Below are 19,347 nucleotides of genomic sequence, written 5' to 3'. Positions count from 1 at the left end.
ACTCCTCTCATACGCACCTTTACTCTCCCATCTCTCTTTCTTGACTTCCTTTCCTTCTTACCTTCTTTCCATGTTTTTTTCTTGGGACAATCAAGTCCTAAGTTTGGTGTTGGAACAAACCTTCGATTTTCTTTCTTCCTTGTCCTTCATTCTTCAACTTTTCATCAACCTTTCAACTCCCTTAATCACATCCAAATGGCACCACCAAAGGCCACTGGATCAAAGAAAAGAAAGACTAAAGAAGCTAGCTCTGGTTCATCAAGCTACAATGAGTTCAAGTTCATCTCATTCTTCCACCAAAACTAGTTTTTTGGGTGGGTGAGTGAGAGGCAAATTATTCCTGAGGTTGGCTTCTAACTAGGAAGGGATGAACATAGGAAGATCACCATTGAGATCAACAATGGAGGCTGGGCTATCCTTTGCAACCCACTAAAGAAAGTGGTGAAGAGCCTAGTAAGGAAATTCTATGCCAATGCTATCCCTCAACCTGGGAAAAAGTATGCCTACCAAAGCTATGTGAGGGGGAAGAGCATTGATTATAGCCCTGTAAACTTGGAAAGGATGCTAGAGGTGAGGCGAACAAGCTCAACCCGAAGCAATAAAGAAAGGGTAAAGCAACTTGATCCTAGATTTGACGAGATTCTGAACGAGATTTGTGTCCTCAATGTACAATGGATCAATGATAAAGATGGAAGGCCAAACCAGCTGAGAAGGAGAGACTTGTGCCCTCAAGCTAGAGGGTGGCTAGACTTTGTTATAAGATTCCTCAATCCCACCTCCAACATTTTGGAGGTAACATTGGAAAGGGCTATGTTAATCTACAGCATCATGAAAGGAGAAAACATTAAAGTGGGGTAGATGATTGCGAACAATATTCATAAGGTGTTGAAGAGCACCAAGGATAGCACAAGACTTGCATTCCCGAGCATCATTCAAAGGCTTTGTGATGAGGCTGGAGTGGAAAAAGTAACTGATGAAATATTGGTGGAGCAGGACAAACCAATCACAGCCAAAAAGATGGAGAAGGTGGTGGCCATTAACCCACTACAAAGAGCCAGGGAACATAGGGGTCATGTGCCAAGACCACAAGGGCCACCACAACAAGCAAAAGCTTATGTCCAAGCACCATTTCCACAACTACCAGCACTAATTCCATAATTCCCTAAAGGTTTTAATTGGGAGGAAATGCAGGGACACATTCACCAAATGCAAGGAGATATCAACCACTTGAGAGAAGATGTAACTCAACTTAGGGAGCAACAAAAAGTATGGGACCAAATGGAAGAGAGTATCCAGCAACTCCAAGGGAGTATGGAGTACATGAAGGAGCAGCAAGGACAATTTCACTAGGGAGAGATGCAAGGCAGCCTCAACAAGATCATGGAGTAACAACAAGAGCAACAGAGGAACCTTGCTAAATTTAGGGCCCTTTACGAAGCTAGGACCATATCAAGAAGGCAATATGAATGCTATGCACAAGCGAAGCTGAATTGTTTGTGTAATGCAGTAGCCAATATGAACCCCAAATATCCAACATTCATCTAAGCAATAGAAGAGCTCAGTGCAAGGCAGGAGGAAATTGTGGACAAGAATATAGAGAGGGAGACGACTTCTATGACGAGGTTAGGCTTTTGGAAGCCAAAAGATACCTCTGCATAAGAAGGAGCCTCCATAAAGAAGAATGGTGATGAGTCCTCCAAAAAGAAGGATAAGGGGAAAGGTCTTTTGCATTGAAGCTGCTCAAAAATACAAGGTTGCTGAGTCCCATGGTTGAGTTCTATCTTCTGAATTTCTGCTTAATAGTTGCATTAATATGTTAGTTTTTGTTTAGTTTTCTATGTTTTAGAATATTTTTATGAGTCCTTTGAATTTCTGTTTTCAATTGAGAAAGAAAGTGCCCTTGTTTATCAAGTTTTCATCACTTCAATAATAAAAGTAGTTTGTTTTCATAGAAATCAATGATGAGTTATTGCAAAAACAAGAGAAAGAGACTAAGACCCAAGTGAGAAAATTCAAGATTAAGAGATGAGGAACAAGTATGGAATCATGATTGAACATCTAAAAGTGAATAAACCATAATGAATAATTAGACATAGTGGATATAACAAGTAAATGCTAAGGATGACCCTTGAATATCTATAGAACCAAGACGTAGTAAACAAAAGACCCAAGGCTCTGAGCATCAACTTCTAGGATAGAAGAAAGAAACAAATAGCTTAAAAAGCCAAAATTCTAGTAGATGCTTGTGGTGAAGATGTGTCAAGAAGAGAGACCTGAGCAAGTAAATTCTTAGGGGTGTTTCAACACCTAGTACCCTAAAACCAACTAGTTTGGGAGTGCTAATTGAAAGCTTAACCTAAAGGATCGTCTTGAGACAAAACACTTAGAGTCGTGGTCAACCAAAGAAACAAAAGAGGATGAAAAGAAAAGAAAAACAATAACAAATCTTACTACTTCAAGGTGACAATCAATAGAAAGGGGATCTAAAGGCAAGCACTTAAAAATAATCCTCAAAGGTTTAAGAGTCATTGTGGTATTGACATAATAAAGAACATGCATGAGTTGATACTTAGCCTTTATCTTTAATTGTGAACACACTCTTGTAAGGGTCAAGTCTCAATCCATTAAGAATAATTCACATTGATTTGCTTGTGGACAAGCAAAACATAAGTCTGGTGTTGTGATCACCTGCATCATCTACCTCTTTCTCTTATCTAAAAGGGCCATAGAAATAGTGCAATCTCATTCAATTAATGCAATTTCATAAACTAAATGATGAATTTTATGGTATATTGCTTTGAAATGAGTTTTGTTTGAATTTTAGGTGTAAAGAGCAACAAAAGAAGAAGGAAACAAGAAGGAGCAGCTGGGCGTGTGTGCTGGGCGTGCCACTTGGTGCAAATGCCAATGATTTGAATGGGCGTGGCATGCCAGCCAAGGGGCGTGGCATGCCAGTTAGCAAGTCCAGAGAACAAAGTGAAAGAAATTCAATGGGTGTGGCATGCCAGCTGAGGGCATGGCACGCCAGGTATCAAACCCAGAGAAAAAGTCCATGAAGCTTTCAATGGGCGTGGCACGCCATGGCATTTGAATAAAGGAGCATGAAGGAAGCACCAACAAGGGCGTTCCACTTGAGACTTGAGGTGTGGCACGTCAAGTCAAAGAATGGATGGGCGTGTCACTTGAGTTCTAGGCGTGGCATGCCAAGCTTATAGAACCCAATACCATAATGGGCGTGCCACTTGAGCTCAAAGGCGTGGCACGCCAACCTTGTTCATACCCTGGGCGTGCCATTTGGGCTCGAATATGTGGCACGCCAGTTCATTGGTCCAAAGAGGAAGGATGCAGCCCCCACAATGGGTGTGCCACTTGGGACTTTAGGCGTGGCACTCCAAGGCAACATGAATAGGGGCTTGCCACTTGATGATTAGGGCGTGGCACGCCAAACTTGCTCGTTCCTGGGGCGTGCCACTTGAATGCTGGGCGTGGCACGCCGGCCAGTTCACTAGACAAAAGGGGTTTACTCATGCTTTATCAAGGGCGTGGCACGCCAGACTTGGGCATGGCACGCCAGTTCAACTCTCCAGAGAAGACAATAAAAACCTTATTGAGGGCGTGGCACGCCATTGCTGGGCGTGGAACGCCAAGTGTATTTTCTAGAGGAGAAGGCTGAAGAGTTCATAGAGGGCGTGGCACACCAATTCTGGGCGTGCCACGCTAGTTCAACATTCCAGAAGAGGATGATCATGCTTTGCTGAGGGCGTGGCACACCAGTTCTGGGCGTGCCATGCCAGTTCAAATATCCAGGGAGGAAGAAGAAGGAGATCACACTAGGCGTGCCACTTGAGCTCGAAGGCATGGCAGGCCAGGCTAGCTATATGAGAAGGGCATGCCACTTGGGAGCCAGGCGTGGCACGCCAAGCCAAGCTGAGGAGCTAGGCATGGCATGCCGCTCACACGCCACTTAGATGCCAGGAACGTGGTTCATTTTATTAGAGGTTTCCCTTTATTTTCAATTGTAATTTTCTTTCCTTTTTTGTAATTTTACTTTTCTAGTAATAGGAGTAGTATAAATAACTCCTGAAAGTACTGAAAGGGGGATTAGAAAGTTAGATTGGCTAATTAGTTTTAGTTTCACACTTCACTTCATCTTCTTCCATCTCTTGTACTTTTCTCTAAGCTATGAGTAGCTAAACTCCCTCTCATTGGAAGAGGGAGCTCTGTTGTACTTGATGGATTAATGATAGTGAATTTCTTCTTCTCTTCATTTTCTCTTTGATTTGCTAGAAGGAATTTTGTTCTTCATGCTTAGTGTTCAATCATCTTGGAAAAGAGGTTGAATGCAAAATGGCTTTCATGGGAACCTTGGAAAAGGAAACATGAAACCATGCTTGAAATCCCTTCTCACACTTGAGTAGATCTTGGTTTTGGGATTAGATATGGTGACATAAAATCAACCCACTTTTTGGATCTGTGAGGATGTGTGTTATAATCAGGGACCAAGCATATCTCTCTTCATCAGCAATTAGACCAAGAAATTGGCTGATTATCAAGATTTGAGAGATTGAATCACCAAGGAATTGGGGTTCAATCAATCATGATTGCCAAGAGGTCAAGGAGTCGCATCATTGAAGATGAGATGATCTAGATCTAATCTAAAGAGAGCAACATCTCCTAATCCCAATGAATTTCCCCTATTCTTATCTTCCCTATTATTTATAGTTTTCTTTAATTTTTGCCATTACCCATTCCCCATTTACAATTAGTCATTTATATTCCAGCACTTTTTTTCTTTTCTTTACCTTTAAGTCATTTACATTCTTGTTATTTATCTTTCTGCACTTTTTTGCTTTTCTTTACCTGTAAGTCATTTACATTTCTGCTAATTTAGAATTCTGCAGTCAACAATCTCTATTGCTTAGCTTGACTAATTCACCCAGTTATTAAAGTTGCTCAATCTACCAATCTCTGTGGGATTCGACCCTACTCATAGTGGGTTATTACTTGATGATACTTTTGGTGCGCTTGCCAAGGAATGGATTCATTATATAGTGAGTAAATTCCGGTCATCAACAGCTCTACCATCGATTTAGCTGTCGATTTTAACAGCGTTTCTTGTAGTGGGTATTACTTGGATGACCTGGTACACTTGCTAGTTAAGCTGTGCGAAATCTCAGTTCGCGCACCAAGTTTTTGGCGCCATTGACGGGGATTGTTTGTGATGGACAACTACTAGTTGTCTAGTTGCTTAGATTAGGTATTTTTATTAGTTTTGTTTATTTACTTTTTCTTTTAATTTTTGAATTTTTATTTTATTTATTTTCCCTTTATTTTCGAACATTATTTTATTTATTTCCTTTTAATTTCTAATTTTAAGTTTGGTATTCCTTTATATATTTCTAATTTTAAGCTGATGCTCAGGAAGTGCCCTCTTGATTTGTTCTCAGATTAGGTCAAGATAGAAATCTTCTATGAAGGGCTCTCTGACATAGCCAGGATGTCTCTGAATAATTCTGCAGGTAACTCCTTGCATAGAAAGAAGACACCTAAAGAGGCCAATGAGCTCATTGAGATGGTTGCTAATAACCAGTACCTATACTCATCTGAGAGGACTCCAGTAAGGAAAGGAGCTTAGGAAGTGGAGACTGTAGATCCACTTCTTGCTCAAAACAAGCTTCTAGTTCAACGGATGAGTCTTCTCACTCAGTAATTGAATAGCATGTAGAGCTCAGTTGCTAAAATTTAGAGCGTCGTTCCTTGTGATATGAATGATGGCTACCCTCAAGGTGAAACTTAGAACAATGCTCAGTATGTACTTGAACAGGTCAATTACATGGGAAGTTCCCCTAGAAGTCCCAATGATGTTTCTTACTTGCAGAGCTTTAACCAAGGATGGAGAAACCACCAGAACCATGGACTAAGAGAACAACCTCACAGTACCCGTGACTTAGCATCCATTATTGCAGAACTCGCAAAAAGCCAACAAAGCTTTATGCAGGAAGTCCAAACCTCATTTAGAAACAGAAAGATACAAATAAACCAACAAATATCTGAGCAAGTCGCACTAATTAACATGGTTCCGAATTCCAGAGAGGAGTGCAAGACCATTACCTTGATAAGTGATCAAGTGGCGAGTGCAGAGGCACAAATTACTGAGAAATAGGTTGAAAAAGAGACACATAAGAAGGAAAATGCAGAGATAGGGAGTGCCAGGGAAGGCGATGAATGCCTAGCAGGGGAGCTAGGGAGGGTGCTAAGTCCCCCTGAAGATTTAAAGAATGCCCCTTCAAGGCATCTAGATAACCTTTTCCCAGTTACTGTTGATACACATCCTGCTCTGCCTAAGGCTCCAAAATACAAGGCTAAGATGCCTTATCCTCATAGGCTTCAAAAGGAGAGCAAGGACAACCAGTTTTCAAAGTTCTTGGAGGTCTTTAGAAAGTTACAAATCAATATTCGTTTTGCTGAGGCTTTGGAGCAAATGCCTCTCTATGTCAAGTTTATGAAAGACTTACTCTCTAAAAAGAAAGCCTTCAAGGGAGATGAAATAGTGGTGCTAACCAAAGAATGTAGTGCACTCATTCAAAGCAAGCTGCCTAAGAAGATGCCAGATCCAACGAACTTTCAGATTCCCTACACTATTGGGAATATCACTTTTGACAAAGCTCTTTGTGGTCTTGGTTCAAGCATAAATCTGATGCCTCTGTCTGTAATGAAGAAGTTGGGGATCCAAGAAGCACAAGCGACAAGGATAACCATGCAAATGGCTGATAATTCTCTTAGGCAGGCATATGGGCTAGCGGAGAACGTATTAGTCAAGGTTGGAGAGCTATTTCTCCCTACAAATTTTGTGATAATTGACATTGGAAAGGATACAGATGAATCCATCATCCTAGGAAGGCCATTCCTAGCCATTGAAAGAGCCCTAATAGATGTTGAGAGAGGTGAATTGGTGATGAGTTGCATGAGGATTAGATGGTCTTCAAGGTTTTTCAACCTCCACCACCCCCTGAGAAAGGAGGTACTTGCATGCAGAGTGCAATGTTGAAGCCTCCTCCCTTGGGGGAAACTCACACGGTTCCCCAAGACATCAAATCTAAATTTGGTGTTGGGCATTCACCACCCACCAAGAAGGAAGGAGAACCCAAGAAGAAGGTACCTATGGGCTGGAGGAACAAGAAGATTCCCATTGAATACTTCTCACTTGGGATGAACGTGGTGTTTACTAGAAGTCCAGTCCTACTTCATACTGTGAACAAGATCCTATCCCTTGGGCATGTTGAGTTGAGCCATGAGAACACAAGAAAGAAGTTCACAATGAGGGGTGAAGACCTGAGCCTATATGACTATCTTCCTCCTTAAAGGAGCTGACCGTCAAGCTAGTAACGGTAAAGAAGTGCTTGTTGGGAGGCAACCTAACCAGGAGTATCCTTTAGTTTATTTCAGTTTTATTTTAGTTTGATTTCATTTTATTTTTTATTGATTTTCAAAGTTTTCTTAGGTTTTTTAATGTTGTGATCATGTACAGCACTTAGTACAGGGACAGGAAGATCCAGATAGAAGAACAGAACGTTCTGGAGAAGAAAATGTTTGGGTGCTAAACGCCATGGAGGGCATTTAGTGCCAGAAGAGGAGCAGAGAAGCTGGCGTTTAAATGCCAGGAGGGTGTTTAACGCCAGGAATGGTGCATTGGCTTGGGCGTTTGGTGCCAAAGGGTAAAAAAAAATTTTAAATTTAAATTCTTCTTCCCCTTCTATCAGTCTTATCTTCTTTTATATTATTTTACTCTTTCGTGTGCTTTTCCTGACCCTTCCCATTTTTCAGTTTTCTTGGCTTGGGAACATGCAAACTTTTAAGTTTTGTATTGAAGAGTGAGCCCTAGTTTTATATTATCATCAATGGCACCAAAGGGAGGTGGATCATCTTCATGGAAGAGCACAACTTGAGGAGGGAGTAGTAGCCGCCAAGAGTGAGGTGGTTAAATTTCATTATCCCTTGCCTTATCTAATCTTCTGTTTTTCTAGTACTTTTAGCTTGTTTCCTATTTTCTATTCTAGCTTTTGCATGATCACTAGTGGGATTTCCTTGTTTTCTAGTTTAGTTCTTTATTTTGTTATTTTATGTTTATTTTGAAAGATGTCGCATGTATTACTCACTGAGCTTAAAGAAAATCAAAAGAAAAAGAAGTAGTAAAATGCATGAGATTTGAGTTATATATTATGAATTATTCTAGTTACTTTGATGTGGTGGCAATATCTTTATTTCTGAATGTACAAACTGAACAGCGCATATTTGATATTGGAGTTGAGGATATTGGTTCTTGAGGAACAGGAACTTAGAGAAGTATTATAGACCATCAGAAATAAGAAAGAAATTGGTTCTTGAAGCAAAATAAACAACAAAAAGAAACAAAAAGTAAAATAAAAAAGTCTAAGGCTTTGAGCATCAATGGTTAGGAGGGTCAAAACTTATCTAAAGCTCATAAAAGTAGTTCTCCCTAACCATATGCTTGTGGTGTGAAAGTGTCAAGTAACCCTTGAGACTGAGTACTTAAAAGTCGTGACCAATTATTGTTACAGAGTATGCCTAAGGCTCTGAGCACAACTATCTGGGAGAAATAAAAAGAAAAAATTAGAACTCAAGGAGTTCCCCAGTTTAGTGCTTGCGGTGTTCTTGTATCATGTTAAGCTTCAAGACAAAACACTTAGAGTCACGGCTAGGCTCAAGGTGCAAAGCACCAAAGAAAAGAAAAGAAAAAGCTGTGTTCAAGAATCAATTAGAGCTTAAAGAAGAGAATCTATAATATCATCCGAGTTCTAGTTCCAAAGGATACTAATATTTCTGAGTTTCAAAAGATAGTGAGATACCGAAGCTGTTTAGAATTAGAGTGTCATTAGCCCCACTCAGTGGCTGGACTTGAGCTTAAATGACAACTCAAGTCTCATACATTCTCTCTTCTTAGTCCTACGTTGTTTTAGTTGCTTGGGGACAAGCAACAGTTTAAGTTTGGTGTTGTGATGCACGAGCATCTTGTACCCTTTTGCGTATCATTTTCTAGTTGTTTTTAGTTAGATATTACTTAGTTTTACTTGATTTTAGTGCAAAAATCCTCTTTAGATGCTACTTTGAGTTGTTTTGGCGTTTTTGTGATTTCAGGTAAAATTTGGGCAAATTTGGTAGAGTTTTGTGCAAAAACAAAGGAAGCAAGTAGATGTTGTCAACCCTTACCTCCTTGCATTCCAACGAGCATAACTTGAGCTATAGAGGTCCAATTGATGCGGTTCTAACGGCATTGGAAAGCCAAATTCCAGAGAGCTTTCCAACTATATAAAATAGTCTATACTTTTCTTTTGGAATTACTGCCAAATCTGGCGCTAAACACCGAGCCTGGCGTTTAGCGCCTAAGAGGGACAGAACCCGCGCCAGACCGTACCCCCTGCCGGCGTTTAATGCCAGAAGAATGCCAGAAACGGGTCAAACTCCCCCAATAGAGTATCTTTAGTAGGATTTAGCTTTTAATTGTTATCTTTTATCATATTTTAGTTATTTTTATTTACAAACATAATCTTTTAGGCCTTGAATTTATTATTCTATTTTATTTTCAAATCAAATTAGGTTAGTATAAAAGGGAAAAGATCACTTAGGATTCGGATCTTCTTCCTTTGGCATGTTTTCAGAACCCTAGTTTCTTTGTAAATCGAGAGAGTTATCTTGCTTGAAATATAGCCTGAAAAAAAATTCCTCCTAAATCGCTAATTGCATGAACTAATTGGGATAAGTGACATAAAATCCTATTAGCTTTGGATAATTAGGGTTTCTGTGGCGCTAAACTAGTTTTCTAAACTTAACCCTCTAATCAGAGTTAAGTGACCACGAGAGCGGCAGTTAATGAAGATTAGAGGAGGCTAAATCACTAAGAGATTAGGGTTTAGACATTTAAAGTTTTTCCATAGAATGAATCATACATTATTAATACAGTTGGTAAGAAATTTTAATCAGGAAAGATAATTATATCCGAAACCTTAACTGTTTTCTTTTATTGTTTTTACACCAAACCTGTTTATTGCTTTCTTTATTGCTTATTTATTGTTTATGTGTTTCAACCAACAAACCCCTTTTTGATTCGCCTGACTAAGTCCAACCAAACAACCATTGTTTGCTCAATCCAGCAATTCTCGTGGGATCCCTCACTCACCTGAGGTATTAGTTAGATGACCCGGTGCACTTGCCGGTTAAGCTGTGGGAATTCAAAATCCTGCATCACTAGGCCACTAAAACATCGGTTTCAGATCATGGTACATCTTAGTACTTCCCGAATGAATGGAAAATTTGCCTTTATGCGCTTCCCTTAAGATATCCTGCCGTAAAGTTCCAACATCTGGTACACAGATTCTGCCCTTGAACCTCCATATTCCATCATCGTCCCATGAAACCCTCCTCACTTCCCTTGTTCAATGTCCAGCCACACCTTCTGCAATTCCTTCTCGTCTTGTTGAGCTTTTTCGATCTTGGACTTAAAGTCACTCGAAATTTGTGATTGACTTAGACACAAAGTCCCAGACACTTCTTGAACACTTAACTTCAGGTTCTCAAATGCTTTAAGTAACTCCTCTTTTCGAAGCATCATCCAAGAAGCACATAGGGACTTTCGGCTCAAAGCGTCTACCACAACATTCACTTTTTTGGGGTGATAATTCAACTCAAAGTCATAATCCTTTAACAGCTCTGTTCATACACTGGGTCGAGCTATCCGACCTAGGGAGATCGAAGACAAAGCAACCAACCTCTTCAGGTCAGGACCCCCGACCTCTTCTTTAAAAGAGTTCGGCCAAATCGACATGAGAGGCCCGAACAGGCCCAAATAAAGGGACACAGCTCAATCTAAAGGCAGTTAAAACATAGAAGGATAAGGGTGGTTCCCTTGAAGATAAAATGACCTCACCTAAAGATAAAGATAAGATAACTAACTTATCTTATCTAGAAAGGTCTGCCTTCACTACTATAAATACACTAGAGCAACCAGGTATCACTCATACTCTGATTCTACTAAAAAACCTACTTAAAGCCCATGCTAACTTAAGCATTGGAGTCTCTTGCAGGTACCACCACCCTTCGGTGATTCAGGATCAGCAGCACCACCAAATACAACAAGTCGGACTTGTCAGTTCCGACCACCACCGCAGATCTCGACCGAGACTGACCTACAGTTTCAAGTAACCCACGGAACATTGGCGCCGTTGCCGGGAAACCTAGAAGTCATCCCATCATCATGGTGGACAACCTTGACAACGATCACAACTCTGGTCTGGAAGAAAGAACACCGCATAAGAACACGGACATTACACCAAAGGATACACCTCAACCGAACGGAGACAAGCATTCTCCAAATACAGAAATTTTAGATGTCCTCCGAGAATAGCAGGATCGTCTCAAACAGCTCGAAAAAGAGGCCGAGCATCAACGAGAAGCTGAGAGGAACCAACGAAGAGAAACTAGGCGACAACGTGATCTAGAGGACAAGCTCCTAATGCTCGAAATAGATCTCGAAAACAAAACTGCTCACTCCAACCATGAAGATAGCTCCCACAGGGATCAAGATCCCTTCACTAAAGAGATCATGAAAGCTAAAGTTCCAAAGGATTTTAAAGCTCCCGACATGACGTCATATGACGGCACCTCAGATCCCAGCCATCGTCTCAGCAATTTTAGAAGCAGGATGTATCTCACTGAAGCCTCGGATGCAGTTCGATGCAAAGCCTTCCCGACCACCCTGACAAAGACAGCAATTAAGTGGTTCGACAGTTTGCCTCAAAGATCCATCACAAGTTTTGACGACCTAGCCAAAAAATTCCTTGCCAGATTCTCCAGCCAGAAGGACAAAGCCAAACACGCCCCGAGCCTACTAGGAATCGAGCAAGGAGATCGGAAAAGTCTTCGCAACTACATGGAAAGATTCAATAAAGCATGTCTGGACATACAAAGTCTGCTAATAGAGGCAGCCATCATGGGTCTCATCAATGGCCTACAAGAATGACCTTTTAGTCAGTCCATATCAAAAAGCCATCTAACATCTCTGAACGAGGTACAAGAAAGGACAAAAAAGTACATTAACATGGAGGAGAACTCTCGATTAGGAGAAACCTCAAAGTCCAAATTCTCCTACCCACCTCGGGACAAGGATGAAGAATCCAAGAAAAAAGGAGATCAACTCAATGAGAAGCCCAGAAAATACCACAATTACACCCCCTTCGGGTGTCTCTTGTAGATGTCTACCGAGAAATATGCAACACTGAGAAGATCCCACCACCCCGTTGATGAGGGAAAAATGATTCCACACAAACTTACCGGCAAGTGTACCGGGTCGCATCAAGTAGTAATAACTCACAAGAGTGAGGTCGATCCCACAGGGATTAATGGATCAAGCAACTTTAGTGAGTGATCAGTCTAGTCAAGTAGACAGTAATGAATTGGGTGAAATTGGAGCAACAGAAGGTGAATTGCAAGAATTGTAAATTGCAGAAAGTAAATTAGCTAAATCTTAAAGAGCAAGAAACATAAATTGCAGCAAATGTAAAGTGAATTGGCTGCAGGGAAATTAAAAAAAGCAGTAGATCAAGCAATCAAAAAGAACTTGAGAACAAGTAACAAGAATTTAAATTGCAGAAAAATTAAATCAGGCTGAATCATGAACAGAATTGTAAAGTTGTAGAAAAGGAAATTATTGCAGAGGATTATCAGAAACTGAAATTTCATAAGCCAAATTGAATTCAATACTAAAATGTAAAAGTGCAGAAAAATTAAAAGTGTTTCAAAAGAGCGTTCTATTCTACTCCTACTCCTACTCCTACTGCTGCCTACTACTACTGCAGCCTAACAGACCTCTGGTGCGCAGAAATTGTGATTACACTTTGATTATGTAAAATTCACCACTCTTTCTTTCCCTGGTAATGGCGCCAAAAACATGATGCCAATACCATGGTTCACAACTTCGCACAACTAACCAGCAAGTGCACTGGGTCGTCCAAGTAATACCTTACGTGAGTAAGGGTCGAATCCCATGGAGATTGTTGGTATGAAGCAAGCTATGGTCACCTTGTAAATCTCAGTCAGGCGGATATAAAATAATTATGGAGTTTTCGAAAATAATTAATAAAATAGGGATAGAAATACTTATGTAAATCATTGGTGAGAATTTTAGATAAGCGAATAGAGATGCTTTTGTTCCTCTGAACCTCTGCTTTCCTGCTATCTTCATCCAATCAGTCTTACTCCTTTCCATGGCTGGCTTTATGCAAGGGCATCACCGTTGTCAGTGGCTACATCCCCTCCTCTCAGTGAAAATGGTCAACGCACCCTGTCACGGCACGGCTATTCATCTGTCGGTTCTCGATCATGCTGGAATAGGATTCACCCTCCTTTTGCGTATGTCACTAACGCCCAGCACTCGCGAGTTTGAAGCTCGTCACAGTCATTCATTCATTGAATCCTTCTCGGAATACCACAGACAAGGTTTAGACCTTCCGGATTCTCTTGAATGCCGCCATCATTCTAGCTTACACCACGAAGATTCCGATTAAGAGATCTAAGAGATACTCATTCAATTCTAATGTAGAACGGAAGTGGTTGTCAGGCACGCGTTCATAGGGAATGATGATGATTGTCACGTTCATCACATTCAGGTTGAAGTGCGAATAAATATCTTAGAAGCGAAATAAGATGAATTGAATAGAAAACAGTAGTACTTTGCATTAATCTTTGAGGAACAGCAGAGCTCCACACCTTAATCTATGGAGTGTAGAAACTGTACCGTTAAAAATACATAAGTGAAAGGTCCAGGCATGGCCGAGATGGCCAGCCCCTCTGATCTAAGAACCAGGCGTCCAAAGATGTTCAAAGATACATTCCCGGATTCAAAGATGTCAAATACAATAGTAAAATGTCCTATTTATAATAAACTAGCTACTAGGGTTTACAGAAGTAAGTAATTGATGCATAAATCCACTTCCGGGGCCCACTTGGTGTGTGCTTGGGCTGAGCTTGAGTGTTGCACGTGTAGAGGTCCTTCTTGGAGTTGAACGCCAGTATTTGTGCCAGTTTGGGCGTTCAACTCTGGTTTTGGATCCTTTTCTGGCGCTGGACGCCAGAATTGGGCAGAGAGCTGGCGTTGAACGCCAGTTTACGTCGTCCATTCTTGGCCAAAGTATAGACTATTATATATTTCTGGAAAGCCCTGAATGTCTACTTTCCAACTCAATTGGAAGCGCGCCATTTCGAGGTTTGTAGCTCCAGAAAATCCACTTTGAGTGCAGGAAGGTCAGAATCCAACAGCATCAGCAGTCCTTCTTCAACCTCTGAATCTGATTTTTGCTCAAGTCCCTCAATTTCAGCCAAAAAATACCTGAAATCACAGAAAAACACACAAACTCATAGTAAAGTCCAGAAATGTGAATTTAACATAAAAACTAATGAAAACATCCCTAAAAGTAACTAGATCCTACTAAAAACATACTAAAAATAATGTCAAAAAGCGTATATATTATCCGCTCATCACAACACCAAACTTAAATTGTTGCTTGTCCCCAAGCAACTGAAAATCAAATAGGATAAAAAGAAGAGAATATACTATAAATTCCAAACTATCAATGAGATATAGCTCCAATTAAATGAGCGGGACTTATAGCTTTTTCCCTCTTGAATAGTTTTGGCATCTCACTTTATCCATTGAAGTTCAGAATGATTGGCATCTATAGGAACTCAGAGTTCAGATAGTGTTATTGATTCTCCTAGTTCAGTATGATGATTCTTGAACACAGCTATTTTATGAGTCTTGGTCGTGGCCCTAAGCACTTTGTTTTCCAGTATTACCACCGGATACATAAATGCCACAGACACATAATTGGGTGAACCTTTTCAGATTGTGACTCAGCTTTGCTAAAGTCCCCAATTAGAGGTGTCCAGGGTTCTTAAGCACACTCTTTTTTTTTTTGCTTTGGACCTTGACTTTAACCGCTCAGTCTCAAGTTTTCACTTGACACCTACACGCCACAAGCACATGGTTAGGGACAGCTTGGTTTAGCCGCTTAGACCAGGATTTTATTCCTTTAGGTCCTCCTATCCACTGATGCTCAAAGCCTTGGGATCCTTTTCATTTACCCTTGCCTTTTGGTTTTAAGGGTTATTGGCTTTTTGCTCTTGCCTCTTGGTTTTAAGAGCTTTTGGCTTTTTCTGCTTGCTTTTTCTTTTTCTTTCTATTATTTTTTTTTCTAATTTTTTTTTTCTGCAAGCTTTGTTCTTTGCTGCTTTTTCTTGCTTCAAGAATTATTTTTATGATTTTTCAGATTATCAAATAACATGTCTCCTAGTCATCATTCTTTCAAGAGCCAACATATTTAACATTCATGAACAACAACTTCAAAAGACATATCACTGTTCAAGCATACATTCAGAAAACAAGAAGCATTGTCACCACATCAATATAATTAAACTAAGTTCAAGGATAAATTCGAAACTCATGTACTTCTTGTTCTTTTGAATTAAAACATTTTTCATCTAAGAGAGGTGATGGATTCATAGGACATTCATAACTTTAAGACATAGTTACTAACTACTAATGATCATGTAATGAAGACACAAACATAGATAAGCACATAACATAGAAAACAAAAAACAGAAGAAATAAGAACAAGGAATGAATCCACCTTAGTGATGGTGGCGTTTCCTTCTTGAGGAACCAATGATGTCCTTGAGCTCTTCTATGTCTCTTCCTTGTCTTTGTTGCTCCTCCCTCATTGCTTTTTGATCTTCTCTTATTTCATGAAGGATGATGGAGTGCTCTTGCTGTTCCACCCTTAGTTGCTTCTAATAATTGTGTGGAAGAAAATGTATCCCCTGAGGTATCTCAGGGATCTCTTGATTTGCAGTCAAATGTTTTACCACTGAGCTATAGACCCTTGATGGAAGCTTTTGTCTTCCCTTTCCTCTTTCTAGAGGTTTCTCTGGCCTTAGGTGCCATCAATGGTTATGAAAAAAAACAAAAAAGCTATGCTTTTACCACACCAAACTTAGAATGTTGCTCGCCCTCGAGCAAAAGAAGAAGGAATAGAAGAAGAAGAAGAAGATGTGGAGGAGATGGAGGGATGTGTGTATGGATGTGAGTGGTGAATGGAAAACAGAAGGGATGATCATGAATGGAGAGAGAGAAGGTGAGGTGGGTGGGGATCCTGTGGGATTCACAGATCCTGAGATGATCCTGTGGTGTCCACAGATCTTGAGGTGATCCTGTGGTGTCCACAGATCCGGAGGTGTCAAGGATTTACATCCCTGCACCCATTAGGCATGTAAAATGCCCTTGCACACAACTCTGGGCGTTCAACGCCAGGTTGGTACCCATTTTGGGCGTTCAACACCCATTTGTTGGCCATTTCTGGCGTTGAACGCCAGAACCATGCTTGTTTTGGGCGTTCAGCGCCCAGACACTGCCCATTTTGGGCGTTCAGTGCCAGACAGATGCTTCCTCCAGAGTGTGATTTTTCTTCTGCTGTTTTGATTCTGTTTTTAATTTTTTTGGTTATTTTGTGACTCCACATGATCATGAACCTAAGAAAACATGAAAAACAAAAAATAAAATTAGATAAATAAGCATTGGGTTGCCTCCCAACAAGCACTTCTTTAATGTCAATAGCTTGACAGTGGGCTCTCATGGAGCCTCACAGATGTTCAGAGCTTTGTTGAAACTCCCCAACACCAAACTTAGAATTTGGATATGGGAGTTCAACACCAAACTTAGAGTTTGGTTGTGGCCTCCCAACACCAAACTTAGAGTTTGACTGTGGGGGCTCTGGTTGACTCTGCAGTGAGAGAAGCTTTTCATGCTTCCTCTCCATGGTTACAGAGAGAGATCCTTGAGTTGTAAACACAAGGGAGTCCTTATTCAATTGAAGGATTAATTCTCCTCTGTCCACATCAATCACAGCTCTTGCTGTGGCTAGGAAAGGTCTTCCTAGGATGATGGTTTCATCCTCTTCCTTTCCAGTATCCAGGACTATGAAATCAGCAGGGATGTAAAGGCCTTCAACCTTTACTAACACGTCCTCTACTTGTCCATAAGCCTATTTTCTTGAATTGTCTGCCATCTCTAATGAGATTGTAGCAGCTTGCACCCCATAGATTCCCAGTTTCTCTATTACAGAGAGGGGCATGAGGTTTATCCCTGAACCAAGGTCACACAGAGCCTTAAAGATCATGGTGCCTATGGTACAAGGTATTATGAACTTTCCAGGATCCTGTCTCTTCTGAGGCAATGTCAGTTGATCCAGATCACTTAGTTCATTGGTGAACAAGGGAGGTTCAACTTCCCAAGTATCAATGCCAAATAATTTGGCATTCAGCTTCATGATTGCACCAAGAAACTTGGCATTTTGCTCTTTAGTAACATTCTCATTCTCTTCAGAAGAGGAATACTCATCAGAGCTCATGAAGGGCATAAGGAGGTTTAATGGGATCTCTATGGTCTCTAGATGAGCCTCAGAGTCCTTTGGTTCCTTAGAGGGAAGCTCCTTATTGATCACTGGACGTCCCAGGAGGTCTTCCTCCTTGGGATTCACGTCCTCCTCTCCCTCATTGGGTTCGGCCATTTTGGTTATGTCAATGGCCTTGCACTCTCCTTTTGGATTCTCTTCTGTATTGCTTGGGAGAGTACTAGGAGGGATTTCAGTGATCCTTTTACTCAGCTGGCCCACTTGTGCTTCCAAATTTCTAATGGAAGACCTTGTTTCATTCATGAAACTTACAGTGGCCTTAGATAGATCAGAGACTAAATTTGCTAAGCTAGATGGATTCTGCTCAGAATTCTTTGTCTGTTGCTGAGTGGATGATGGAAAAGGCTTGCTATTGCTAAACCTGTTTCTTCCACCATTATTAAAGCCTTGTTGAGGCTTTTGATCCTTCCATGAGAAATTTGGATGATTTCTCCATGATGAGTTATAGGTGTTTCCATAAGGTTCACCTAAGTAATTCACCTCTGCTATTGCAGGGTTCTCAGGATCATAAGCTTCTTCTTCAGAAGATGCCTCTTGAGTACTGTTGGATGCAGCTTGCATTCCATTTAGACTCTGGGAAATCATATTGACTTGCTGAGTCAATATTTTGTTCTGAGCCAATATGGCATTCAGAGTATCAACTTTAAGAACTCCCTTCTTCATAGGCGTCCCATTACTCACAGGATTCCTCTCAGAAGTGTACATGAACTGGTTATTAGCAACCATGTCAATGAGTTCTTGAGCTTCTGCAGGCGTTTTCTTTAGGTAAATGGATCCACCTGCAGAAGTATCCAATGACATCTTAGTTAATTCAAATAAACCATCATAGAATATATCCAGGATGGTCCATTCTGAAAGCATGTCAGAAGGACACTTTTTGGTCAACTGTTTGTATCTTTTCCAAGCTTCATAGAGGGATTCACCTTCTTTCTGTCTGAAGGTTTGAACATCCACTCTAAGCTTGCTCAGCTTTTGAGGAGGAAAGAACTTGGCTAAGAAAGCCGTGACCAGCTTATCCCAAGAGTTCAGGCTGTCTTTGGGTTGAGAATTCAACCACACTCTAGCTCTGTCTCTTACAGCAAAAGGGAAAAGCATGAGCCTGTAGACTTCAGGATCTACTCCATTAGTATTAACAGTATCACAGATCTGCAAAAATTCGGTTAAGAACTGAAAAGGATCTTCAGATGGAAGTCCATGAAACTTGCAGTTCTGCTGCATCAGAGAAACTAATTGAGGTTTCAGCTCAAAGTTGTTTGCTCCAATGGCAGGAATGGAGATGCTTCTTCCATGTAAATTGGAATTAGGTGCAGTAAAGTCACCAAGCATTCTCCTTGCAATATTATTATTTTCGGCTGCCATCTCCTCTTTCTGTTCGAAAATTTCTGAAAGGTTATCTCTGGATTGTTGTATTTTAGCTTCTCTTAGTTTCCTTTTCAGAGTCCTTTCAGGTTCTGGATCTGCTTCCACAAGAATGTTCTTGTCCTTGCTCCTGCTCATATGACAAAGAAGAGGGCACAGAAAAATAATAATAATAGGGATCCTTTTCACCACAGTATAGAGGTTCCCTTATGTGAGTAGAAGAAAAGAAGAAGAAATTCGAACACAGATAGAAGAGGGGGTTCGAATTTGGTGAGTGATGTGAGGAAGAGATGTTAGTAGATGAATAAATAAATAGAATAAGATGAGAGAGAGAGAGGATTTTCGAAAATAATTTTTTTTTGAAAAAGAGTTAGTTGATTTTTGAAAATAGTTTTTGAAAAAGGTTAGTAGTTTTTCGAAAATTAAAATGAAAAAATTAAAATTTTAGTTA

The 19,347-nt window shown here is 40.5% G+C and overlaps 1 protein-coding gene across 1 annotated transcript; it reads left to right on the top strand.

Moving 5' to 3' along the window:
• The first annotated feature begins 6,481 nt into the window (after positions 1-6,481).
• On the top strand, positions 6,482-7,621 carry LOC148545028 (uncharacterized). The gene is made up of 2 exons (XM_088499030.1): positions 6,482-7,021; positions 7,529-7,621. Exons 1-2 carry the CDS (start codon positions 6,482-6,484, stop codon positions 7,619-7,621), a joined length of 633 nt encoding a protein of 210 aa, XP_088355156.1.
• The last annotated feature ends 11,726 nt before the right edge of the window (positions 7,622-19,347 follow it).

Source organism: Arachis ipaensis, chromosome B9 (assembly GCF_059453495.1).
Source record: "Arachis ipaensis isolate K30076 ecotype BB chromosome B9, ASM5945349v1, whole genome shotgun sequence".
Classification (NCBI taxonomy): Eukaryota; Viridiplantae; Streptophyta; class Magnoliopsida; order Fabales; family Fabaceae; genus Arachis; species Arachis ipaensis.
Note: the sequence above shows the minus strand (reverse complement) of the source record. Positions and strands in the feature narration are given on the sequence as shown.